Below are 24132 nucleotides of genomic sequence, written 5' to 3'. Positions count from 1 at the left end.
ATGCTTAGTCCGACGCCTGCTTCCGCCGGACGGGGAGCTGGGAAAGCGGCTGAGCGTAGAGGGAGGGATGCGGGGAGAGCCACGAGCGCCGCTTCAGCACCGCGGACAGCACGCTAGTGCATTGTGGGAAACTCCTCCCGCCTCAGCACCACCAGCCTGACCTCGCCTGGCTCAGGACCAAACCAGGAGAGGCGGCTCCAGGCAGCGCCCCAGCGGGTGGGCCGGCTAGCACCTTATGCCTGCCTCGATGCGATGCTGCGAAACGTCTCCAGCGATTCCCAAGTTGGACTCGTAGACTGGGTTTCCCTGAGTTTGGAAAGCGGTGCAGGGAGGGAGGTGCAGGGTCAGACAGCCGGCTAGGCTGAAGTTAGCTTGCCTTTTGTTTTGAGAGGCATTGTGAGGAGACCGTCAGCGGGGGTGTATTAGCAACCGCACAGGTAGTAACAGAGGGCTTATGGCTACCTATGAATGTTGAAATGGCTTGTAAGCTGCTTGGAAGGTCTTTGGAGGGGGAGAATTCAAAGCCTAGGATGCCCTCCAGCATGGTCAGCCGGTAGCCACAGCAGTAGCAGCTCCCCCCACCCAGCTGCCCTGTCTTCAAGCAGAGCCATGAAGCCTGGGCCCCCACAATGTAACTCTGTTTCCTGGGTCCTGCCATGGGAGGGAGAGGCACCCCATTTCTCTGACCTCAGAAGCAAGAATGTTTTCAAGAAAATAAAACACTTTATTATACATATGAAGTCCCTTTGCTTACAATCTCTTTTTTGTTTTTAGTTTGTGTGTGTGTGGGGGGGGGGGTTGCGCAAGACTCAAGACCTCAGAGAGAGGGTGGAATAGAAAGACAGACCAGGATGAAGTGAGGAAATGTCCTGTATGAAGGAAGAAAAGGAGAGAAGGGGCTCCACAAACTTCTGAGCCGAGTCAAGCCTGGGACAATGCTTGGCTTCCTGCACTCCCTGTTCCCACATGCAGTGGGAAGGGACAGTTCACACATCACCCCAGCATCCTCCTCCTTCATTGGGTGGGATCCCTCAGGAAGTGGCTCAGGAACTTAGAGGCAGCAATGGCAGGGTTGGTGCTGACACAAAGCTTCTGTGGCCTGGAGTATTTCAGGAAGACGGCACGAAGGGAGGTGTTGCTCCTCTGCAAAACCGCCTTGGCCATGTACGGAAAGACAGCCGACAGCTCAGCCTCACTGTGAGGAGAGAGGAGCACTTACTGACTGAACCCATCCTTGCTCTGTTACTGTTCAAATGCCCCAGTCCATGCGGTTGCGGGGACAACCACGGCCCTGTCTCGCTGGGCTACCACTGACCGCCAGAGTGTCCTGAATGGCCCACAGTTGCACAGATGGTAACCGGGCACCCCATGGAGCACGGGCCATCTGGTGCCGTGCAAGAATTGGGGCAGCAGCCACACCTGCGCTTCCCATGCCCTCTGGCACATGAAGGAACAGGCAGCCACACATCAAAGAGGCCATACTTTAAAAAGCTGGGAAATAAGGGAGAGAACCCAAATTATTTGCACTTCCTCTATTTTTCATTGTCATCACATCTGTTCCTTGGGGCACACACCGTGCTTGCTCATACCTGTACACATGGAACTTTGGAACATGTTCCTGAAGTGCATCTGTGTCTTTGATTCTGGCTTCACACATCAGCCGGTGTGCCAGAGACAAAGCCGCAAAGGATAACTGAGCGGGCTCAAAGGACAGGCAGTCCACCTCCAGCAGTGAAGTTTCCAGGAAATAGAGGGCCAAGAACTGGACCTGAACAAGCATGGGGAAGGAGAGGGGATGCTTGTTCAGGTCCAGTTCAGAATGCTTGCAGCCTCTTTCCCCCCACACCCTAGGACTAAATCACTGCGGGGGGGGGGGTGTTTCCAGGTCTGCAAGGGTCTCTCTCTCTCTCTCTCTCTCTCTCTCTCTCTCTCTCTCTCTCTCTCTCTCTCTCTCTCTCTCTCTCTCTCTCTTTCCTGTCCTCCCATAAGGCCTGGGCACACTCTACCCGGGGATCGCTTGGGAACAGCAGCCGGTGACCCTGCAGGTGGTTCTGGGCCCCTGCTGGCCCACTTTGGGACCTTCACCTCTAAGGTGCAATGGGCCACTTCTGCCAGGAGGCGGAACAGGTGGATGGGGTTGGCGTAATGCAGCTCAAACCTGAGCCGGGCCAGGATTTTGCGTTCCATTCGCAGGAGATCCTTTCGGCTGCAGGAGTTTTCCATCATGAAGCACAGCTGGGCTGGCTGCAGAAGAGGCGAGAGCATGGCGGGGCCTTATGCCAGAGCATGGCGGGGCCTTCCAGAGAGGCCCAGATGCCCTCCTCTTCTGGCCTCAAAGGCCAAGGACCAAGAAGGGCTGCTGAACTACAGCAGAGCAAGTTGCTGCAGCTGCCCCGGTCTCTAAGGCCAGCGGATACTCCTGAACCCAGCTTTCACACTCTCACCTCTGGACAGGTGTGTTCCTCCAGTTTACATGCCAGAAAGAGGCAGGTGGCACTGAGAAGCTGCAGGTGAGGGATCTTGACATGGCTTGCTCTCATATAGGAGTTCATGAGATGGACGGCTAGGTGGAGGGTCTCATCAGCCAGATTCAGATACTCCTGAGGGGGATAGAAAAGGAGTAGAATCCATCGTAGCAGAGCAGAGGTAAGGGGACCCCCCCAACCTCTAGACCCAACAAATCAGGCCATTCCAAGCCGAGCACTTACATGCACTTGCACCAGCCAGTCCACCAGAAGGGCTCGCATCTCCACCGTCACCGACCGTGGCAGGTCGAAGCCCTGGAAGGCATAGGATGGCTGCTTCCACTGTGAAAAGATCGGAGCCCGGGGTTGGGCAGGGCCTGGCCCTTGGCACTGGCAGGACTGGGGAGGCGTTCCCTGGAGTGGAGCTGAGGGAGAGGCAGCGATGTCTTCTGCTCTGCTCTGCTCTGCTCTGCTCTGCTCCAGGGCAGGGCAGACGCCCCTTGGCAGCCCTGTGCTCCCCGGCCAGGTGGTATACGAGGCCCACACAGCAAGAGGCCATAGGTAGCCAGCAACCCCCAAATGATGGAGGTTCAGGCCCCCTTGGGCAGGCAGAGGCGCTGTCAGAGAGACCCTGAAGCCTGGGCCAAGCCAAGGGGCTCCCGCCTCCGTCTTGCAGTTACCAAGACTGCTGGTAGCGTCTTCTTCCATCCCGGAGGATACAGCCCCATCTGGGATGCCTTCACTGGGTTCCTGCAGGGAATGCAGCAAGCCGCCTCTCCTGGCTTTCGTCTGCTTCTCCGGCATGGAGCATTCTGGGTGTACAAAGGCCGGCGGGGAGGGGGGGCTCCGCTGCGTCTGCTCACCATCAGGTTGCTGAAGATGTCGAGGGCGTACTCCCGTTCCAGGGCCATGTCCATCCGCAGCATGGCCTGGGGCAGCTCCCGGGCCAGCGAGGCTGGGACCACTGGGGGAGAGGGGGGAGACGGGGAGGTCGGAAGGGCTCCCTCGCCACGAGGCAGGGTGCATGTCTAGGGTCATTCCCCCCACCCCCACCCCCGAAGATGGACTCCCACTGCTGCCCTCCAAAGCCCTTTCGGGTGATCAGCACCTCACCTCGCTCTCTCGGCAAAGGAGCTTCCGGCAGGGTTTGGAGGCACCGCACCCCCCACTTCTCTGCCTTCTCTTCATAGCTTTGCAGGCCTTTTTTCTGGAAGAGGAGAGGAATCAGGCAGCCAGGGCACTGCCAGCAGTGGGAAAGCCCTGGTGCCCCTCCCTGCAAGGTCAGGGTGCGGAGAGCTACCTGCCAAAGGAAAACCCAAGCAGCCCCCCCCTGCACATGACCTGCTGCCCTCCATCCCAGAGCCCAGAGTCCTGGAGGGCTCGGGGTTGCCTCCTACCAGGCCCAGGGCTGTTCAAGGCCAGATGTCTGACCCTTCACCCCAATAGGGGAGCCCAAGCTGGCCCCAGAGCTCCCCCCTTGCCAATCCAATCTAATGGATGCCAATCTGGTGCTTGACAGAGGCACCCTGGCTCCACCTCCTCCCACGGGCAGTTTCTGGTGGCTCCTATTTCATTTCCCGCCCACAGGTCTCCAGTGCAGGAGCCGCTCACCTTCCCAGAAGCTTTTTCGGTGGTCTGCCCTTCGTTGCTCTTGCTTTTCAAAGGCTCCCTTTTCTCATCCACCTGAAACCGAGCAGCACTACTGAAAGAGGGGGGGTCGTTACTTTAAAGGAACACGCAGCCCTCCTCCTAGGGGGATGCAGCCTCGTTTTATTAGCAAACCTTCCCGGCTGGCCCAGAGATGGCAGGGATTCCACTGGCGTCTTCTAAATTGGAGGGGGTGGGAGGGAAGAGAAAGTCCCTGCTCTCGAGTGACTGAGACAGTCCCTTTGCTCCTCCTTCCCCTCCAGTTTGAACTACCCGGATGAGCCGGGGGGGGGGGGAGCTTTGCAACTCAGACAGAGGAGCTGCGGAGGCGTTTGTAAAGGCCAAAGGCCAAAGAATTGCTCCTCCACGCCGCCAGGACTGGTAGTGCACCTCTTGGGTGAAAAATAATGGCAAGGGCTCCTCCCTTTGTGAGAGGACACCATTTCTTCCATGACCACCCTCTGCCGCCTGTCCCCCAACAGCCCAGACCGCCCCGGTCTGCCCCACAAGCAAGGCCCCTACCGAGAGAACAGCTCTTTGCAGCTGCAGCATCCGGGACCTCCGCTCGGGGCCTGCCATGGCCTGTGCCCAAACACCACAAGGTGGGGAGGGAGCTGAGCGCCAGAACTCCTATCCGCTCCCCAGCTTGGCTAAATTAGGGCTCATTAGTGGAATGAGCCGCCGGGGAGCGGAGCAGGAGGGACGCTTGGATGTTCTAAAGTAGTTAACTTTAGGTAACTTTTCACGAGTGGCAGAGTGGAAGTGGAAAGTGACACCACCAATTGCCCAGAGGCCAGTCCCTGGCAGGCCGCCTGCTCCTGGGGCGGGGGGGGGGGAGCAGGTGTGTGGGGGGGTACTGCCTGCTGTTCAGATTGGAGGGACGATGGTGGTGGGCCTGGGGCAGCTCTGGGGTTGGCTTGCTTTGGCACTCCGTGAGCAGCACTGAAGGAAATGGCCCACCATTTGAGGGAGGAGGCTTAAATTCCAAAGATTTAGAGAAGGCAAGGAAGAGGGCGACAGGCCGGCTTTGCTAAAATTCCACGGATAAGACGCTCATCCTTGCAAAAATGAGCTAAGCAGCCTTCCTCAAAAGACCGTCGCTTGCTGGGATTGAATTTGTAGACAAATATATATGTTAGTTATATCAACTATAACAAGAACTTGGGTGTTGCTTTAAAATTGTGCAGTATTTTAATAAACATTAAGAGACCACCACATAACCAAGAAATAAAATCTTTTATTGCTTGTACCGTACAAATCTGAGGGTAAAGGAAGGCAATTTGTGGTTTACCAAAAAAAAGCCTTTCCAGTTTTTGTGCTTATGAGCCACATTTATATAAAAACTCTCCAGCAAACTTTATTTTACAAATGGAACTCAGGATCTCGAGCCAGCCTTGTCTGTGAAGGGCCAGATGTGCTGTTGACTTCCAGCAGTGGGGAGAACGGGAGGAAGCGGGCCGCAACAGAGTGGGTGCTTCACTCTAATCTAATAGGGGCAACATTAAATTAGTAAATCTGAATTAGGACTACAACAAACGTGAAAAACTATTCTTTCCCAAGACACAAATGCCACATAGGGCGAGGTCCCACCAGGCCCTGCAAGTCCAGGGCACAAGAGTTCCTCCCGAGGAAGCCGAACCGCAATTCAAGGCGCCTCCTCAGCTGAACGCTTCTGGCCAGACCCAAAAGGCCCAGGAGCTGCCGGCACTTCAGGTGTGCTGAAAAGGCCATGCGGTGGGTCTGGAGCAGCCCTCAGGAGCGCCTGACGGGAGCCACCCTGCACAGGCTGCAGGGCAAAGGCAAGCAGACAGCCGGCTGGGAGTCCTGGAGCTCCTTCAAGGGCATGAGAGGCTGTATTCATTGGGGGAGGCCCAGCCCTCTCCCTCTGACTTGCCCCCAGGCCTCTCGGGACATCAGGCCAGGGAATGGCCCACTTGGGGGATCAGCCCAGTGGACTCGTGAAATTGTCACTGGCAGCCTGCAAGAGTCAAGTCATGGGAAGGCAGCCAGGGCCGCCATGGATATTTGCAGCCAGGTCTATGCCCCCCCCCCCCGTTTTGTAGCAAGAAGACTCCCCATGGAGCCCAGAGCAATCATGGGATTGGCAGAAGCCCCTGGCAGATCCCCAAACCCCAGGAGGCACGAAAGCTCCAGGTTTGCTGAAGTCACCAGGAGGGTCAGGTAGGGCAAAGGTGCACTTGAGGGCATTTGCTGTCCTCCAGCCCATCAGGTGGCGTCCTCCGGTACCTGCCCGAGAGGCAACACAGGTAGGCAGGAGGGACTGCTCTGGCCTGCCAGCAACAGGCAGAGGCTGGGGGTGTTAATAACGGGCTGGGGCAGCCCCTTTCCTTGAAGGCCTGCCACTCTTTACACAGGGTGTGTGCGCGGACTGTTAGCCAGCTGCAGGAAGAACAGTCCACCTTCTGGCCGCGCTTGCCAGGTGACCACAATCTCCCTGTTAGCAAGACGGGGGTCTGCCTGAGTGGCGTCTGTGCCGGACTGCAGATCCTGGGGTGCCCTGGCAGAGGCTGAGAGGCTCCTTCCCTGGCCAAGCCACACAGGGCTGGTGGGCAAGGTGAAAGGTGCCTGGATACCAAACCTCCCCCCCTCCCAAGGCAGGAAGGGAGGGAGAGGGCCTGCCTGGGGGTTGCGTTCCTCTCAGGGTCAGAGAGGCAGGCCATCGTCTTCCACAGCTGAAAAAAGGGAGGGAAGCGGTGCCAGTGCCATCACAAGGTCTGGGCCGGGGAGCTCAGCCCACCCACCCAGCCCCACAAGGGCAACCCCCTTCAGAAGCACAAATGGGCAGGGGCAGCTGGGCCCAATCCCTCCAGTAAGGCCCATTTGTGGGCCTTGGAAGCAGCAGCAGCACTGTCGGGGGGGGGGCAAGAAGATACAGCTACCTTGTTCCCCCCCCCCAGCTGTTGTTAGAAAAGCCCACTGTTTTAAGTGGGAGCCAGCTTCCACCCCATTATTTGGAGGGCACCTCAAATTTCTTGTTAACAGTAGCACCCACAGATGCGATAGGGAAGCCCTTTACTCTGCTCCACCGAAGGTCAACAACAGCTGCCAGGCCATTGACCTCAAGAGGCACCTGAGTGGTGGCCGGCCAGCCGGCCACTATCCCACAAAAATGGGGTGGTGGGATTTGGGGGCTCTGCCCCTTAGCACAGCCTTGCAAGCTATAATGCTAGGGTCCTCCACATTCCGGGGTCCAGGATGGCACCCCTTACAGGAGGCAGCAAACAGCGTCCCCTTCCTTCCGCCGACACAACCCTGTGGCAGAGTGCAGTCCTCAGAAACCACCCAAACACGCCAAAGCAATTTCCACGTAAAACTCAGCTGTGGCCCAGAGGCAGGGAGAGAGGATGGGGGGGGGGTTAGCGCCACAAGGGCACAGGTGAGCCAGCTGGTCCTGACTGGAAGGGCTGATGTGGCAGGTCCGGGGTCCTCCTTTTGCCCCCCAGAAGTGGGAGCCACCCCGAGTCCTGGGTCTGGCCGGCCCTACGCTCTCTCAGGCAGGTGCTGCAGCCCTACTCCCGAATGCTGGCAGAGTAGGAGAACTGAGGGAAGTGTGTCCGCTGGTCGGCATCCAGGGGATCCATGCAGTCGTCTGTGGAAAAAGAACAGCCGGGCCGGTAGCTTCCCAGTGAAGCCAGAGCCAAAGAACTAGCCCCACCACCCCGGCTTGCCTCCCAACTCACATCGGTCCGGTGGCGTAACGGTGATGGACTGGGCTGTGAACTCGTCATCAAAGTACCGTGTGTCTATTTCGGATGTCACCTGGGGCTTGAAAGGGGGGATGAGCTGGCGGGAGAGAGCCTGCTTAGTTCACACCAGGGTGGGATCATACTGCAACTCCCCCACCCCGCCTCCCCATCCAGGAGAGCACTAAGGGTAGAAGGGCGGCGGCGGCAGCAGTGCTTACCTTCTTCTGAACCACATCTTGCCAGTTAACGGCAGCAAAGAACCGGTGCTCCATTACCTCCTTGGCATCATTGGGGCCGCCCCCCAGCCTGGCAAGAAAAGGCTTAGTTAACAGCTTTGTGTGTGCGTGGATAGTCAGGGCCACGTGAATGTGCCCACAGATTCAGCTGGAGGGCAAATGCCTGTTTGAGGGACAACCAGGCCCTTTTGGGAGGACAAGAAGGGGGAACTCCTCAGAGTGGGGCCAGCAGCAATTCTTCTCCCCACATGGCTGCAACATAACACCTGCTCACTGTATATTCTGCCGGGAGAAGCGTGCTCACGTTATATATGCACCTGTACAAACTACGCACTATGCACTTATTTCAAACTCTAAAATAAAAAAATCAACTGTAATTTATACCAAATGCTATATTCATGCAAATCGTGGCTTGGCCTTTGAACCTGACTGAGGAAGCCCCAGATCCAGTTCTTAGCCACTCCTGCTCTCTGGCAGGTCCAGCAACCCAGACCAAGGACTGCTGACTCCGGCAACTCAGCCCTTCTGCTCCCTGGACAGAAGTGACCGTGCCCCTGGGCACGCGAAGGCACCAGGCCAGGCTGCTGCTTGAGGTGCAGCCGGGAACTCCTTTCAGAGGGCCCTGTCTGCCCTCACCTCTGCTTGGGGTCCTTCTTGAGCAGGCCGGCCAGGAGGGCCTTGGCGTCGGGGCTGAGGGTGCGCGGGAAGCGGATGTCCTCCATGAGGATGAGCTCAAAGAGGCGCTCGTGGTCCTGGCTGTAGAAGGGCAGCCGGCCACACATCATCTCGTACATGACCACCCCCAGGCCCCACCAGTCCACGGCCCGCCCGTAATCGTTGTCCTCCAGCACCTGCGGGGCAGAGGGCAGGACGAGCGGTGAGACACGAGGCCTCTGGCGGCAGGGCTAGAAAGCCATCCCACCTGCTGGCCTTGACCCCAGAGGTGGCCCAGGGCCCCCGGCGGCTGGGCGAGACCAGACCCACCCTTCCTCCCATACCTCTGGGGCCAGATACTCTGGTGTCCCACAGAAGGTCTTCATGGTGGCACCGTCAGAGACGCCTTCCTTGCACAGCCCAAAGTCCGTGATTTTGATGTGCCCGTCCTTATCCAGCATGAGGTTCTCCAGCTAAAAGGCAGAAAGGTGCTTGGGCCCCAGCAGAGAGGAGCCCCCCCCGCCTCCCACAGACCTCACCCAGGGGCCACCCGTTTAGACCCTTCCGGAAGGGAGCCAAGTGCTCTGCAAGTGCGTCTTCACCTTGATGTCACGGTAGACGACGTCCCGAGAGTGGAGATACTCCAGAGCAGAAACGATCTCAGCCCCATAGAAGCGGGCACGCTCCTCCGTGAAGACACGTTCTCTCGAGAGGTGGAAAAACAGCTGGAGGGGAAGGCAGAGTCAGGGGGAAGCACCCGGGCAGGGATGCCAGACCCAAAGTTCACTCCTGCTTCCAGTGAGCGACTTGCAACAACTCCAAGGAAGGGACTCCTGGTGAACACTCACCTCTCCTCCATTGGCGTACTCCATGACAAAGCAGAGGCGGTCGTTGGTCTGGAATGCGTATTTCAGGGCCTAGAAAGGCAAGGAGCAGAGATTCCCCTCAGAAACGGCGCCCCCAGAGAAGCTGCCCCCTGCCCACCATGGCCTTGCATTCTGAGAATCAACACCAAGCTTGTGCATACAACTCTATTCTTGTTCCACCTTGTGTGTTCTGATTCTGTCTTGCGGGAAGGGGGGGTTATGAGAGTGAGTGTGAGAGAGACAGAGGAGGAGGAGAAGGACTATATTTCAGAGACGCTCACTCCCCTGAAGTCTCAGTGTGAAACTGAGCAGGCCTCAATCTGGCCCCTTTGGGCAGGACCCTCAGGCTTTTACTGGCTCTGGGCGCCCCCCGCCCCACACAGCCCAGAAGCAAAGCATACTTCTGGCTAGCAGGGAAGCATGCCAGAGCCCCCCTGGATCTTGGCCAGGCCCCCCTTGGCATGTACCGTGAGAAAGGGGTGCCTCGTGTTCTGCAGCACTCGGCTCTCTGTGACAGTGTGGGCCACTTCGTCCTTGGAAGAGAGAAGAACGTCCTCACCTGGAGCACCTGGCAAGCACCTGACCTTCACACACACACCCCCGGGCTACCTCTCCAGGCTCTAGCAAAACAGCAGCAGGGGCAACCCAGGCTCAGTGAAGAGGAACAGTTGGTGGGCATAAAGACAGGCCAAATGGCTAACGTGCGTGTGTGTGCGGGCGTCTGTCCTTGGGATCCATTCTTCTCTTGAGTGGCAGAGGAAAGGGGGATCCCAGAATCAAACTGTCTGAGAAGCAGCGATAAATATTTACAAGGCTTCTTTCCCTCTCCAGGAGCAGAAAGCCCAAGCTTTGAAGGAAAGGAAGGGTTCCAAACGGCTTTCCCACCCTGAGGTTCTCTGAGAAGGGAGCCCAGGTCCATCCTCTCAAGGAGAGACGGACTAATTCCACTCTACGAGAATCCTGCAGGTCTGGAGACAGAAACTTCCTGCTGCTGTTTTGAGCAGTCAGAGCGGGGCCTTCCTCAGCTTCTTCCTCTGACTGCAAAGCCCTGGACGGTCCCCCCCCCTTCTGCTCTTAGGCAGCAGCCCTCTGGCTGGTCCCCCAAGGCTCCCCACTCTCCCTGCCCTACCCGAGGGGCTGGAGGTTCCACCCACCTTGGCAATGATGACCTTTTTGCGCAGAATCTTCATGGCATAGTAGCGCCCCGTGGCCTTTTCCCGTACAAGGATGACCTTCCCAAAAGTGCCCTTTCCCAGGAGTTTCAGGTAGTCAAAGTCACTCATGGTCTGGCAACAGAAGGCAGAGAGAGAAAGATGAGCTAAGCAGGTCGTCCAGATAAAATCATTAAATCCCACAGCCATAATCTGATAGCGCCCTCAACTAGCCAGGATCAGTGGCTGTCTCCTTCCCGCAGACCTGCCTCGCTTACCGCCTTGGTTCTGGCCTTGGTCACAGCCACTTCCATTTCCTCGGCCCCTGGACTGTCACTGGGGGAGCCACACTTGTAGTCCATTCTGTCCTCCTCTTCCGCCTCCTGGTTCTTTAAGCTGTTGGCCACCATCTGGATCGCCTGGATCCACTCTTCCCTGGGAACCGGATGCAAAGAGTGGGGAGCCTTAAGAGGTCTGCCAGGGCAGACCGGCTCCATTAGAAGGCAGCTGAGACAAGCCCAGGTGCCAGCCCAAGGCAGGACTCTCTGCTGCTGGGCAGGGAACCGCCACGGTCAGGAAAGCCAGGCATTTCTGGGCCCCAAAGCCGACCAGAACACAAGAGGTTGATGTGAACCACACAGCAGGACGGGACACGAACAGGCCGCCCTCCACTCCCAGCCAGCATCTGGAAGCGCAGCTGCTCATGGCGGTTGAAGCGAGGCCTCGGGGCTGCCACTCACCTTTCCTCAGGCGAGTCCACGTGGAACGTCCGCTCAATGACCGTGGTCCACTGCAAGCAGCGGATGATGAACGTGTTGGGGCGAGGACGCTCGGCTTTCATCAACTGGCATTCTGGTGAGAGGAGAGAGAGGAGGAGGAAAGGGCTGGAGTCTCCCTGGGGAACCTTCCCGGCGGCCCTCAGTCCCTTCCCTCCAAGCAAGCTCCAGTCTGACCCGGTTCCACCAGCTAAGATCTACACAGGCTCAGCCAGGGTGGCTGCCCCCGATGCAGAGGCAAAGAGGAAGGGAAGGGCAATGCCAGGGTACCAAGTCGCTTGGCAAAGTGGGGGAGGATCCTCTGCCAGCATCCCTGGAGGTCAGGAGAGCACTTCACCCGCGGCCCACATTTTCCAAGCTAACCTGGGCAACGCACCTGCCACAGAGAAGTTGTTCAAAGGGGGTGAGCTGTGATCCGCAGCTTCGGGCTTCTCTTTGTAGCCAATGAAAGAGCCATCGCTTTTGAGCAGGAAGTACCGGGGCCTCCAGGTTTTGATGTATTCCCCTGGAAAGGCATTCTGGGGTTACCCAGGGGGATACGCCAGCCCCATGTGGCTCAGCTGCCCCCAGAGTAGGCAACTTTTGCTCTGCCCCCAGTGACTGAGCAAGCATAGATGTGTGACCCCATCGATCTCCACATTCTGCCCAACACCCCTAAGAGCCCCCACCTGGCCTAAATGTTGGAAGAAGAACGGATCCTCATATGTCACCTTGCCAGATGGGGACCCTGACCAACAGAGGCATCTCTTCCATTTGCTGGAGAAAGAGGTTTTTTTGGGGGATAGGGGAGACCTCCTGCTGTTCAAGGGCAGGCACCCTCCTGGATTCTGGGAAGGACAGCTCAGCCCAGGGGACAGCTTTGGGGGGAGGGCTGCTCTCCTGCCCAAGCCCCCTTAGCAAAAGCAGACCGAGGCTTGCCGCAGCTGAGTCTGCCATCCCTCCAGGCCACGGCAGGACCAAAATAGCCTCTGGACAACCTCTCCCCTCCCCCAGCTGCGGTCTATATTTGTCTGCCAGAAACCACGACTGCACAAGGGGCAGCAGCTCAGGGGAGGGGAAAGAGACCAGCCGGGTGACACACAGACCGTTGATTTATTTTGGGTTGCCCTACAACCAGCGTGTCCTAGATGATCCAGACAAGCCACTGAAGAAGACAAGACTGCAGAGCTACAACCGCAGGTCCTTCCCTGGGCTAGAAGGCAGGCTGCCCAGTGGCTGAGGGCCTCTCTCTGGGAAGGCTGCTCAGGGCCTCGGGGGTAGGAGAGGTGACGGCCTTCGCCAGCCACAGCCAAAGCAACAAGCATTCCCAGACTCGGGAGAGGCCTGTCCGTGCGTAGATTCCATTGGGGGAAGCTCCACTGGTGGCTCAAGGCCTCCGGCAGGGCAGTCGGGGCAACACTCACCTCGCTTGTGCAGCCATCCCTCCTTAATGACCGACACCTCACTCATGTTGCTGTCACCACGGGGCACAGAGAGAAGCTGTTGCCTGCTAAGCGGGCCACAGGCGGCCTGGCGACCTGCAGGGGAGAAGAAAACTGCTGCCATCCCCTAAGAACATCGGTGACTACCCTGAAGCCCTGCTACCACTCAGCACTGCAGCACGGCTTCTGAACGCTGTGAAATCTTCTACGAAGCCACAATCGACACCAGCCTGGCTCCCCACCCCCAGGGCCTGGATCCCTCATCTGCACTGGCCAGTGGCGAAAAGGAACCGATTGAAGGCCACAGGGCTTCCACTGGCTCCCCTTGACCTCCCAGTCAGAGCCAGGGCCATGCAGCCATGACCCACGTGACCGTGGCCAGCAGGATAATCAAGCTGGCTTCAGGCAGGACGCCACAAACTTGCCACAGCCAAGAAGCAGAAGCAGCTTGTTACTTGCAAGCTTTGCTGGACCATGTGGCTGCCTACGAAGGGTTGGCTAAGCTTGGATCCATCTCCATAAGGCAATTCTTATTGCACTGGACTCCCAGAGCGAGTCTGACATGAGTAGACAGAAAGCTTCTCTGACCAAACAACACAGGGAAAAAAAGTCTGGGAAAGAGATTCTGTTATCCAGAACCAGCATCTCTCCCAGGGGCAATGAGATCCAGAGAGACATAGTGTCAGCAGCAGCAGCACCAACAGAAATGCCAGACTGTGGCCAAGAGGAAGAGCTAGCAGAGCTGCAGCTTCTTCAGCAGGCAAAGGAAGTCACTTCTGGAGACTAAGATCACAAACCAGAGGAGACATCGGAGCCGTCTTATGGAACGGCCCACATGCGCATTTCAATGGGATGGTACCCAGCCTCTGTGCAAAGACCCCCAGCAAAGCGGAACCCACCATCCCTTCACTGGCAGCCTGCTCCATTGGCCAACAGCTTGCACTGTGCACTCAGGAAGTTCTTCTCAATGTGTAGCCTGACCCTCCTTCCTTGGCACCAGTCCTTCCTTCCTTCCAGGTTATCACCTCCAGAGACTGGAAAAGAGTTACCCCCCCCGCCCATTTTTGCACACTAAACACACTCAGTTTAGACACAACTTGTTTCCAGCCTCCTAACCATCTTGATAGCCTCTTGGTAGCCTATTATCCTTTTCAAATGGGGGTGACCAGCACTGGACAAGAGAGTTTCAAGGCCTGTATTAAGAGATCCAGATTGTTGGGAGGCAAATGCTGATTCTGTAAGCAGCTTAGAGAAGGCTGCAAAGCCCTGTGAGGCAGTATACAAGTCTAACCGCTGTTGCCATTATCTGAGTAGGGCACACCGGAGTGAAACTATCACTTTCTGTAATCTGTGCCCTGTGCCCTCCCCTGCTGGCTGTGGCTGCTGGAGGTGAAAGGAGAAAGCTCATCTCCTTGCCCCAGTTGGGAAGACTCTCCGGAAGTTCGTCGCTACAGAGGCCAAGAGCAACAGGGGCAGCAATGGGGTTGCAACAGAGCCTTGGAGTCCATTATGGGAAACTGGAAAGGAATTGATCAGAAGGCTCAAGTCCGGGCTTGGGCAAAAGGACCAGAGCCTCCCCACCCCACCCCAAGACAAAAGGGCTTCGAGTCAATTCAATGGTGCAAAAGTGGCTCTCATGGAAATGGCACCTGCCGATTCTCCCAGCAGGAGATCGGGGAATAGGGGTGGGTGGGTGTGGAGGGGTAGGTTACTTCTGTCATACCCTCTGACGTTCAGGCTGCCAGGAATCCCTAGGAGGGAGTGGCATTGCCTTACCCCCTGGCAAGGCAGAAGGGCGAATACGGAAACATCTGTTGGGATGCACAAAAGGGAGGCCTGAGGAAAGAGACTCCTCTGATGCAAGGATTCTGCAGGCCGGACAGCAGCATTTAGGGACAGAGTGACAGAACTAGTACAGCACCGGCAGGCTCTTCCTTTGCACAGGCTGCCCCCCCCCCCCGCCACCTAAGGCAGACCCCACTTCGCTTATTAGTCTCCACTGACTTCCAGGGCGGCCAGGCCCTTAGATGTTGAGTAACGAGGCGGCGAAGCTCGAGATTCTGCCCACGTTGAAACCAGCAACTTGCCAGCCTTTGTGGCGGGGAGCAGGAGCTGCTAGTAGAAACTCTGGCAGTCGCTCTTTCCTTGCCCTTCTAGTGCGAGACAAGCATCTCGGCGGGCGGGCGGGCGGATGTTGTTAAAGCGTTTGCAATTTTGGGTGTATTTAAAATGTTACTTGCTAGAATTCGGGCTTTCCCTCGGAGCCCCCCCCCCGGCCGCTGGGAAGCGATCATGCTTCATCCCGATCCGCCCCACGAGGCCGAGGGGTGGGCAGATGTGCCAGCGGCCCCGGGTTGCTCGGCCTAGGTATCCAGAGCCTCTGGGGAGCCTCGGCGGCCGACCGGAGGGGGCCCGGCGGGAAGACCTCCTTGGCCAAGGGCCGCCCCAGCCACCGGCAGCGCTCCGTCCCCGGCACCGCCGCTCCCTGGCGGGGGGAGGGGAAGCCCGCTGAAACCCCGCAGGCCCCCCAGCCCAGCGAGGGGCCGCCTCGGATCCAGCCCGGCCCGCCTCCCGAGCAGCAGCGCTCCGGACGAGCAGCTCGGTTCGCTCCCGCGGCGGGCAGGGAGAGGGGCTCACCGGCCGGGCTGCGAGGGCCCCGAGCGGGGAAGGAGAGGACGCCAAGGCGGCTCCACGAGGGGGAGGCCCCGGGAAGCGCCTTCCGGCCCCAGGCCGGGCACGAGCGGCGGGGCCCGCCGCGCGGCCGATGGTTCGGCCTCCCTCCCACAATGCCCCGCGCGCGGCCGCCCGGCGCTCTCGGCCGGGTGGCGGGGGCGCCTCCGCCCCTCGGGCTCGTCCCCCCCCTCACCTGCCGCCGCTACCGGCGTCCCCGCGGGGCCATCCTCGGGGCTGGCGTCACGTCAGGCCCGACGGCGCCCGCGCCCGGAAATCCCGCCTCTTCCCGGCCCGCGCGCAGGAAGGGCGGCCGGGACGCGAGCAGGAACGACAACAGCCCCGCTGCCAGCCAACCTTCGCCGCTCTGCGCAGGCGCGCGGGCCAGCCCCGGCGCCTGCGCGTAGGGCGCGTCCCCTCGCGCATGCGCAAGGGCGACCGAGCCAGGTGTTTCTGCCACGCCTGCCCGCTCCGGCAAGGAAGAGTCGAGCGAAGACGCCGTTTATCGTGGAGTCCGAGCGACAAACCCGCTTTCGAGCAGCAAAGCCCCCTTGGGCGCCTGGCTGCGCTTCTGCTGATAGCCAGAAAAAGAGCAGAAAGCTAGGCTGGCCTCTCCAGCCGAAGAAGTCACGCTGCCTTCTTTCCTCGAAGCAGGCAGGCAGGCAGGCAAGGCAGGGCAGGGCAATCGGCTCGAATCCGCCCAGAGTCAGAGGGCCCTTTCCAATGGCAGAGGACAGGGACCGGATCAGCATCAGAAGCGGCACGCTTTCTCACGGCACCTCTAGCCATAAGCAAGTTGGGAAAACGGAAAGGAGTCTAGGCGGTGGCCTCTGATCGCGTGTGGCAGGAGGCACACAGGTTGGGGGCGGGGGGGCCTTCCCCCTCCCTAGAATCAAACTGCCACAAAATAAAATGCACCGTGTTGCTCAGTGCAAGAAGCCAAAAAGCATTTGAAGTGACCACAACCCCAAAGGTGGCCAGGGCACCTTAAACACCCACTTTTTAAGCCCGTTCTGCTGCCCAGAGACAAAAGGGCTTCGAGTCAATTCAATGGTGCAAAAGTGGCTCTCGTGGAAATGGCACCTGCCGATTGGGGAATAGGGGTGGGTGAGTGGGGAGGGGTTGGTTACTTCTGTCATACCCTCTGACGTTCAGGCTGCCAGGAATCCCTAGGAGGGAGTGGCATTGCCCTACCCCCTGGCAAGGCAGAAGGGCGAATACGGAAACATCTGTTGGGATGCACAAAAGGGAGGCCTGAGGAAAGAGACTCCTCTGATGCAAAGATTCTGCAGGCCGGACAGCAGCATTTAGGGACTGAATGACAGAACCAGTACAGCACCAGCAGGCTCTTGCTTTGCACAGGCTGCCCCACTACCCCGGGCCACAGCCTCCCTGCTCTGGCGCCCGGCAAGGAAGAGTCGAGCGACACCAGCCGAGCGGAGACACCATTTATTGTGACCGGCGTTCGCACCATCCCGATGTACAGCGACTCCCATTGACAAACCCGCTTTCAAGCAGCGAAGCCCCCTTGGGCACCTGGCTTGGCCGCCCTCCAGCTGAGCAGCCCGCGGGTCTGTAGTCGGTCTGGTTTCTGGGCAGCCCTTGGGACAGGGAAGCCTCAGGGCACACTCGCCTCTCTTTCTCCCACTTGCCTGGCACCGGTCCCTGCTGGCATCAGTGAAATTTCTTTGCAGGAGGCGGAAATCCCTGCGCACCAGATTCCCCCAGGAGATCTTGCCGGGCCGGGGGTGAGGGCTTCACTGGTCTTCTCTAAAGGAGGTTGTAAAGGCCAGGGACAGCCAGGGCTTCTTATGGTGGGGGTCCAATGGTGCCAGGCACCCTTTCCTGGCAGATCTCCCCCTCCTTAAACTTGCAATGCCCAGAGATTTCCTAATGCCGAAGCTGAGCCTGCCCTACCCCAAATCCTGCCAGCTGGTGGGTGGAGGGGCGCGATCTAAGCTGGGTGAGGGTGTGTGCCTTCTGTAATCTAAGATTCCCCCCCACTCAAGACAGATGGCCCAAGCCACAAAGGGGGGGCGAGGGCTGGAGAAATAGGGTGGCTTCAGCACGGCAGGTGAAAGAGCCTCAGAACATCAGATGAGCACTTTAAAAAAATGGTTTGCTTTTGTTTGCTCAAGAAAGGTCGGAGGAAATATGGGTGCAGCCATTTGCACACACACACACACACACACACACACACACACCCAGTCCAAGAACAACTTATTCAGGAGTGCAGCAAAAGAAACAGAACTAGACCAGTCAGGAATCCTGACGTGTAAGACAAGGGTGTTTCTCAACCATTCTAAAAAAACGGAAAAGGAAAGAAAAGAGAAGAAACCCAGAACACTGCCGGACCTGCCTTGCCAGTTGCACAGCTCCAGCATCCGCTAAAAGAAAAATCTGGCAGTTGCCCTTCCTGGAAGGCAGGTGTTCCAGGATCGGCAGATGAAAACTCAGGACAGTGAAGGGAAAAGAAGGGAGGGACCGCCTGCCTCTCTTACGGACACTATTTCCTAGGACAGAGCAAACACCTGCAGAGAAAAAACAAAAGGTGTGTTCAGAGGGCTGCCCAGGACCCCTCGCTTCCTCAAGGCCTTCTAAGCGCTCACACCCTGCCAGGACTGGCCTTTCATGGGGCGCAACAGTGCATGGCCCTAAGCAACTCTGGACGCAGGGAGTAGTGGGAGAGCCAACCAAGAGCTTCACAGAAGCAGACCCGCATCGGCTCTGAAGTGCGGCCTCCCGCTCACATCACAAAGGGAGCTGACGGGAGAGAGGAACACACACACACACAAACATGCTTGCCCTCCTTGAAGGCTCCCTCCAAGCGGGGTCCCAGGCTAGGCTCACACAGTCTTCCTGCCGAGCCTCTTAAAGACACTGACGGTGCCCGTGTGGTCCATCTGAGCGCTGGGGGGCTCTGCAGGGCTGGAGCTGCTTACCTTGGAGCTCCCTAAAGTTCTGTTTATGGTGACTCGGAAGGAAGGGTCAGGCCTGCTCCTGGAACTGGTAACGCTGCTGTCCTGGGCCTGGAGGAGCTTCAGCGAGCGCTTGCCCAGTCTCTTGGCCACACTGCCTGAGGCAGGAGGCGAGCCCTGCATCTCTTCTTCCTTGGCAGGAGCTGCAGGTCCAGCCACGCTCTTGCTCCCACGTTGCTGGATTGCAGCGGTGGCAGCTGCTGCCATCACCTGCTTGGGCTCAGAGCTGGTAGCTTTGGCCTTGATGGTGACACCAACTTTGCAGCTGTCCTTAGGCTGGGAGAGTCTTTTCAGCACTCCTGCATACTGCAGGACAGAGCTGTCATCATCGCTGTCGGGTGCTTTGTCCTCCTGCAGGTCCCCCAGCCGGCTGAACACTCCTGTGGGCTGTGGAGAGACAGAGCAGAGCACAGTGGCCGGGTGATTTTGGGTCCCTCTGCTCTGGAGATGAAGCCAGCATTGCTCTGGCAGGCTCAGAGCACTACTGGCCTTGCACTCAGGTGAAGAATTGGGAGGAGTCTGGCAGCATCTGGCCTGGTTGTTGAAAGCCATTGGTTCACTTTATCAGACGCAGGTTGAGGTGGGGTGCATGGAGTGAGGCATGCAGAGAAAGGGAGAGGAAGACAATTTGGTTCTGGAGATGCAGGATCCGGATGAGGGTTCACAAGTACTAAAATCATGCAGAAACAAGTGGTCAGGAAATACGCTACAGAACAGCACTCGACAAAGCAGCCGTGAAGGCTTGGAAAAGATCTTCAATACCACGAATACAGCCTATACGTGTAAAATTTAGAACTGTGCAAGCCACAGTGCAGTATTCCCTGTGAAAGCAAAAACCAGACTTTGAGGAAGCAAAAAAGGGCACAGACACTATGATGAACTATGATGCTGGAGAACATTTCTGATGATGCTATGGACAGCCAAGAAAACAAACTAATCAATCCAGAATTCACTGAAGTACAAATGAGTTTGCACATCTTGAGAGACACAACTCTCTAGAAAATGCTCTGATGCTGGGGAAGGTGGAAGGAAAGAGAAAAAGACAACAACCAGGTGGAGGGACTCTGTTACAATGGTAATGGGGCACCCTTGGAAGAGCTGAAGGGCCAGGATAGGGACAGACAATCACGGAGAAAATCTATCTAAATGGGTGACAATGATTTGATGGCAATCACCATTATCATAGATAAGCAAGAGATTGATGAAGTCACATCAAAAAATTTCAGGCAATCTCAGTGGAGTTTTTGTTATACTACCTTGTGATCTGTTTCACCTGTAACCTGCATCTACATAACTGACCAATCTTCCCTTCCTACCTCACCTGTTTAAATCTTCTCAGTTTAGCCACTCATGCATCTGAAGTGAGCTCACAAAAACTTAATCCTTTTAATAAAATGTTAGATGGAAAAGATCTTACCAGACCTCTTTTGATTTTTGCCAACAAAACCATACGCTCTACTCCTAAAATGATTTTATAGCAGTGTGAGTGTAAGGGAGCAGCTGCCACGGTATGGTTGTTTTCCTGACATGAGTGACTGCTGCAACCTCCAACCAAAAATAGTTCATGACAAGAGCCCTCCAGCATTTATAACTTGCTCTTGCGCAGCCAGTTCCCACAGAAGGGAAGGAAATGCAAGCACAAAGCAGAACCAACCAACCAGAAAAGCCCAGTGCTGCTGTGTCAGAAACAAGACACCCCCCCAGGCTCTCCAGAAGGAACCTGCTATACCTGCATTCTTCAGGGAGGGGCATGCTAGGACAGGCCCCATCCAGGCATAGTCAGGTAGTCCAGAACTGCCACCTCCCCCTCCTCAGGCCACCTGGATCAGCACCCAGTATATTGGGGACCACCGAGTTAGCGGAAAACACACACAGGAAATAAGAGAAACTGCTGTCAACTCCAAAGAAGAGGTTTCTCTGCCCCCACCTCCCCTCACCTTGCTCCCTGTTGCTGTGTCTCCACCAGTCTCTGCGCCAAGCCGGTCAAACACAGAAGTTCTTTGCAAACCTGACAGAGAAGAACACAAACATGGATGCATACAACATCTGCACTGTGAAATGACTAGGAAAGGAAAGGCTCTTCCCAAGGAAACAACCAAGCTACAGATGTTCTTTTATTCCCAAGCCTCTGTGCTGCTTCGAAAGAGGCCCTTCTTGAGTTTCCCTTCAAGAAAGGGAAGGCAGGAGATGTCATGTCTCTCTAGAGAAAAGAGAGAAGGGGCAGAAAATCCTCTCAAGGGAACCCTGCCTAGTATTGTAAGCAAGATCAATTTTGTTTTCAAATGATCAATTTACATATCCTTCCCCCACTTTCATTTAAAGTTTCCCACAACCTCCTTCCTTTGAAGAAGCAACCCCCTGCCCCCGACAAAGGTAGCTGCAATACCTTTTGCTGCCTGCTGCTGCTCCAGGATCTTCTTGGTCCTAGGAGTTGTCCCTTTGGGCATGTGGACAATGTACTTCCCTTCCATTTCTGCTGTGACACGGCGCCGCTTCACTGGGTTGGTGGGATTCTCAGCCCGAGGAGCGCAAGCAGCTGCCGCACCAAGAAGACATAAGCAAGCGGATGCAGCTCAGTGGATGCTCTTGTGCTGCTTACAAATGCCACAAGACACAGCTTCTGCTGTTTCTGCTCAGAAGCCAAAACAAGCACAGCCATTGGGACCCAAGCAGAAAATAGAAATTGCTCAGATTCTTGAGTGGCCTGTTCATTTTTGGCTCCAGGTTCTCCAGCTGAGCAGCTTAATTCTACCCTTGTGGCGGCAACAGAAGCCTAGACCTTAATACTCTAACCGTGAAAGGTAAACACCAATCATGGCATGGCATGACAGCGATACCACGTAGAACAGAAGTTCCCAGCAGAGAAATACATTGAGCTATGGATTTTTACAATCACCTGCTTTGGTGCTTTTTCCTGCCATTTTGTTGGATACAGTGATGGAGATTTTGGAAGCACTGGTGTCAGGCCTCCGAACAGGAGTAGAAGGGGGAGAGTCTCGGCTCAAGCTGTTGGCTATCATCCTGGTGGCAGCTGCAGAAATTGATGAGATCACAACTGTAAAGAATAGCCATCACGGAGGTCTGGATTTCAATGAGACTCCGCAATCAGCAACACAGGCAACCTGTACTCACCAGTATTAGCATTTCTACGGAGTTCAGATTGCAAAGCAGTTTGGCTGGAGGCCACCGATTCTGTTGCAGCTTTGCACATTTCCTGGAGGAGAAAATGCTCACAGTAATAAAGTGGTCATAGGCAGATCGAGAGAGTGGTCTCATCTTCTCCAAATGCACCAAAGCAGAAGAAATGCATCAAGTCCCCAGGTTAAAATGTTGCATTCTGGAGAAAAGACAGCTTGGGGAACAGCAGAGCCTCAGATGCAGAAGTGGCCTGTAGTTCATCAAGCATCTGTGAGTTTTAGCCTTTTAGAATTTTTTGCTCCAGAGTTGGAAGATTAACAATGTCTATGGGGAGAAAGGCTTGACTTCTCCATGTGTACTGTTCAGAGCCGTCTCCTTACACTAGGCCTAAAGTTATTTGGCATACCCAAATCTTTTTCTTTTACAATCCTGTAACCCAATTCTGAGTAGTCAGGATGGCTGAATGAAACTGAGCCTTTACTAGCAGATGCCCTTCTTGATGCGTACATGGAGTTTGCAGCAGTTATTTTCTTCTTGTGCTCTAAGAAATATCTGCTGCTATTCAGGATTGAACTCTCAACCTTCTGAATGGGAAGTGAGCGTTTTCACCACTAGGCCGCCACGCCACTCCTCCAGGTACAAAATCCAAAATTATTAAGATGCCCCCAAAGCCCCTATATTTATTAGTCAGCACCGGAGAGATCTATTTAAAGGTAAAGGTAAAGGTAAAGGTTCCCCCGCACATGCGTGCTAGTCGTTTCCGACTCTAGGGGCCGGTGCTCATCTCCGTTTCAAAGCCGAAGAGCCAGCGCTTGTCCAAGGACATCTCCGTGGTCATGTGGCTGGCATGACTAGATGCCAAAGGCGCACGGAACGCTGTTACCTTCCCACCGTGGTGGTCCCTATTTTTCTACTTGCATTTTTACGTGCTTTCGAACTGCTAGGTTGGCAGAAGCTGGGACGAGTAACAGGCGCTCACTCTGTTACGTGGCACTCGGGATTCGACCCGCCAAACTGCCGACCATCTGATCGACAAGCTCAGCGTCCTAACCCACTGAGCCACCGCGTCCCTTACGAGATCTATTTATCATGATTCAATAAATGTTTGAAGCCTCAATGTACGAAATAAAGCAAGGATGAGCAACAGTTCCACGGTACGAACCTGCCGATATACCAGTTTAGCGTGCTTCAGAATGGCAATAATATCACCAACTACCGTGATCCCCAGCTCGTTCATGATCTCCTTATTGAGATCCAGCAGCATGTTCTTCTGGATCCTGCAAGGACGCAGGCAGCAAAAGTTAACTTTCCAAGCTACAATTCTCACCAGTCCTTCTATGACTCTACAAGGTCCTGGGAAATTCTTTCAACGAAGTGAAAGAAAAGATAATTTTAAAGAGGAAGATGGGCAGTTAAGAAGTGAAAGATAATTTTAAAGAGGAAAATGGGCAGTTAAGAAATATGAAATATAAATAAATAAAAATCAATGTTCAATTGAAGCCAGAACTTTTCAAGACTAATGGATATATTAGAAAAAACTCACACATTTCAATATTCGACATTTCCCATTATGGAGAAATGGCTGGAGGAGTTGATAAATTGTGCCAAAATGGATAAACTGAGTTCTTTTATCAAAGAGAAGATATTGCCTACATTTATTGGTGACCAGAAGCTTTTTATGAACTTTTGATTTATGGCTTTGAATAGACAGGGCAAATTATAGAAGGAATTATTAAAAGAAGAGTAACGATGTAACTTTAGAGAGAAAAGTTAAAACACATCTGTACTTATAATTGCTGTGAACAACAGCGGAAGCTACTCCTTTTTTCTTTCTTTCTTCACTTCTTTTCTTCTGCTTTTTACTTTTCCCTTGATTTCCTTCTTACTTTTAGTCTACCTTAGTTCTTTATCGCTTGAAAGTTTCGATCCCGGCAGGGCCGGGAAGAGGCCCCGAGAGGCCCGGCGGAGCCACTCGCCTGTTATCCACGAACGTGACAGCGTAGTTGACCGCGGGGCCCGGCGGGATCCCGGCTTCTTTGAAGAACTGGATCCACTCCGAGGTGGCTGTGGGACCAACGGCGGCGTTAACCGGGCGGGGGAGCGGGGGGAGGGGCGGCCACGGGGGTCCCCGGGTAGAAGGGGGGGGCCCACTCACCCATCGTTACCGACGCCATCGCGCTGCTCCAGGCGGGGCGGCCGGAATGCCTGCGGAGAGCGACACCGCGTGAGGCCGCCGCCGCCGCCGCCCCACGGCCGCCCCGGCCCGCCCCTCGCCGCGCGGCACCCGGGCTGGGGGACGGGGCCCATCCCCTGCCCGGGCCCGTCCCCGAAACCAGCCGCCAGCCCCGCCCGTCGCTTACCCGCCGCGCCGGCTCCCGCAGGCCGCACCGGAAGACGGCGTGGCGTCACTTCCGGCGGCCTCC

General features: G+C 56.1%; 3 protein-coding genes across 11 annotated transcripts; all 3 read right to left on the bottom strand.

The window, feature by feature from the left end:
* Positions 1–798: 798 nt before the first annotated feature.
* Positions 799–5843, bottom strand: CCNP (cyclin P; the record flags this gene model as incomplete). The annotated part of the gene is made up of 9 exons (XM_081334314.1): positions 799–1195; positions 1590–1768; positions 2086–2244; positions 2445–2600; positions 2709–2807; positions 3146–3429; positions 3579–3672; positions 4077–4167; positions 5752–5843. 9 exons carry the CDS (start codon positions 5841–5843, stop codon positions 1015–1017), a joined length of 1335 nt encoding a protein of 444 aa, XP_081190440.1. The 3' UTR covers positions 799–1014.
* AKT2 (AKT serine/threonine kinase 2) lies at positions 5330–18556 on the bottom strand. Of its 5 annotated transcripts, XM_081334818.1 has the most exons (15): positions 15790–15951; positions 14928–15094; positions 12906–13019; positions 11879–12007; positions 11467–11578; positions 11005–11161; positions 10730–10861; positions 10043–10108; positions 9558–9626; positions 9312–9434; positions 9054–9182; positions 8692–8906; positions 8038–8125; positions 7814–7916; positions 5330–7722 (listed from the first exon to the last, which is right to left on the bottom strand). In XM_081334818.1, exons 3-15 carry the CDS (start codon positions 12949–12951, stop codon positions 7643–7645), a joined length of 1449 nt encoding a protein of 482 aa, XP_081190944.1. In that variant the 5' UTR covers positions 12952–13019; positions 14928–15094; positions 15790–15951; the 3' UTR covers positions 5330–7642. The 5 variants fall into 5 exon arrangements, with proteins under 5 accessions (XP_081190944.1, XP_081190943.1, XP_081190942.1 ...); XM_081334817.1 differs by lacking the exons at positions 14928–15094; positions 15790–15951 and adding an exon at positions 18536–18556; XM_081334816.1 differs by lacking the exon at positions 14928–15094 and having other exon boundaries at positions 15790–15959.
* On the bottom strand, positions 17029–24112 carry LOC308672144 (uncharacterized protein C19orf47 homolog). 5 transcript variants are annotated; one of them, XM_081334819.1, is made up of 9 exons: positions 24070–24112; positions 23865–23914; positions 23686–23773; positions 22872–22986; positions 21704–21785; positions 21468–21602; positions 20958–21107; positions 20509–20579; positions 17029–18958 (listed from the first exon to the last, which is right to left on the bottom strand). In XM_081334819.1, the coding sequence occupies exons 2-9, from the start codon at positions 23881–23883 to the stop codon at positions 18440–18442; spliced, it is 1179 nt and encodes a 392-aa protein (XP_081190945.1). In that variant the 5' UTR covers positions 23884–23914; positions 24070–24112; the 3' UTR covers positions 17029–18439. The 5 variants fall into 5 exon arrangements, with proteins under 5 accessions (XP_081190945.1, XP_081190947.1, XP_081190948.1 ...); XM_081334821.1 differs by lacking the exon at positions 23865–23914 and having other exon boundaries at positions 23497–23773; positions 24070–24106; XM_081334822.1 differs by lacking the exon at positions 24070–24112 and having other exon boundaries at positions 23497–23773; positions 23865–24023.
* Between the last annotated feature and the right edge of the window lie 20 nt (positions 24113–24132).

The sequence above is a fragment of the Vipera berus genome (genome assembly GCF_964194415.1).
Source record: "Vipera berus genome assembly, chromosome: 9".
In the NCBI taxonomy this organism is placed as follows: domain Eukaryota; kingdom Metazoa; phylum Chordata; class Lepidosauria; order Squamata; family Viperidae; genus Vipera; species Vipera berus.
Note: the sequence above shows the minus strand (reverse complement) of the source record. Positions and strands in the feature narration are given on the sequence as shown.

What these genes read in the sequence shown, in the direction of transcription:
- AKT2 (XM_081334814.1), bottom strand. Translation starts at nt 13,047, where the DNA reads ATGGCAGCAGTTTTCTTCTCCCCTGCAGGTCGCCAGGCCGCCTGTGGC. An exon ending in CGAGGCACCCCTTTCTCACG is followed by an intron (nt 9,627 to 10,042) that starts GTACATGCCAAG and finishes TTGCCTTTCTAG; the next exon opens with GCCCTGAAATACGCATTCCA. An exon ending in AAGATGTGGTTCAGAAGAAG is followed by an intron (nt 7,917 to 8,037) that starts GTAAGCACTGCT and finishes CTCTCCCGCCAG; the next exon opens with CTCATCCCCCCTTTCAAGCC.
- LOC308672144 (XM_081334819.1), bottom strand. An exon ending in GTCACGTTCGTGGATAACAG is followed by an intron (nt 22,987 to 23,685) that starts GCGAGTGGCTCC and finishes GCGTCCTTGCAG; the next exon opens with GATCCAGAAGAACATGCTGC. An exon ending in AGGAAAAAGCACCAAAGCAG is followed by an intron (nt 21,108 to 21,467) that starts GTGATTGTAAAA and finishes TTGGTGCGGCAG; the next exon opens with CTGCTTGCGCTCCTCGGGCT.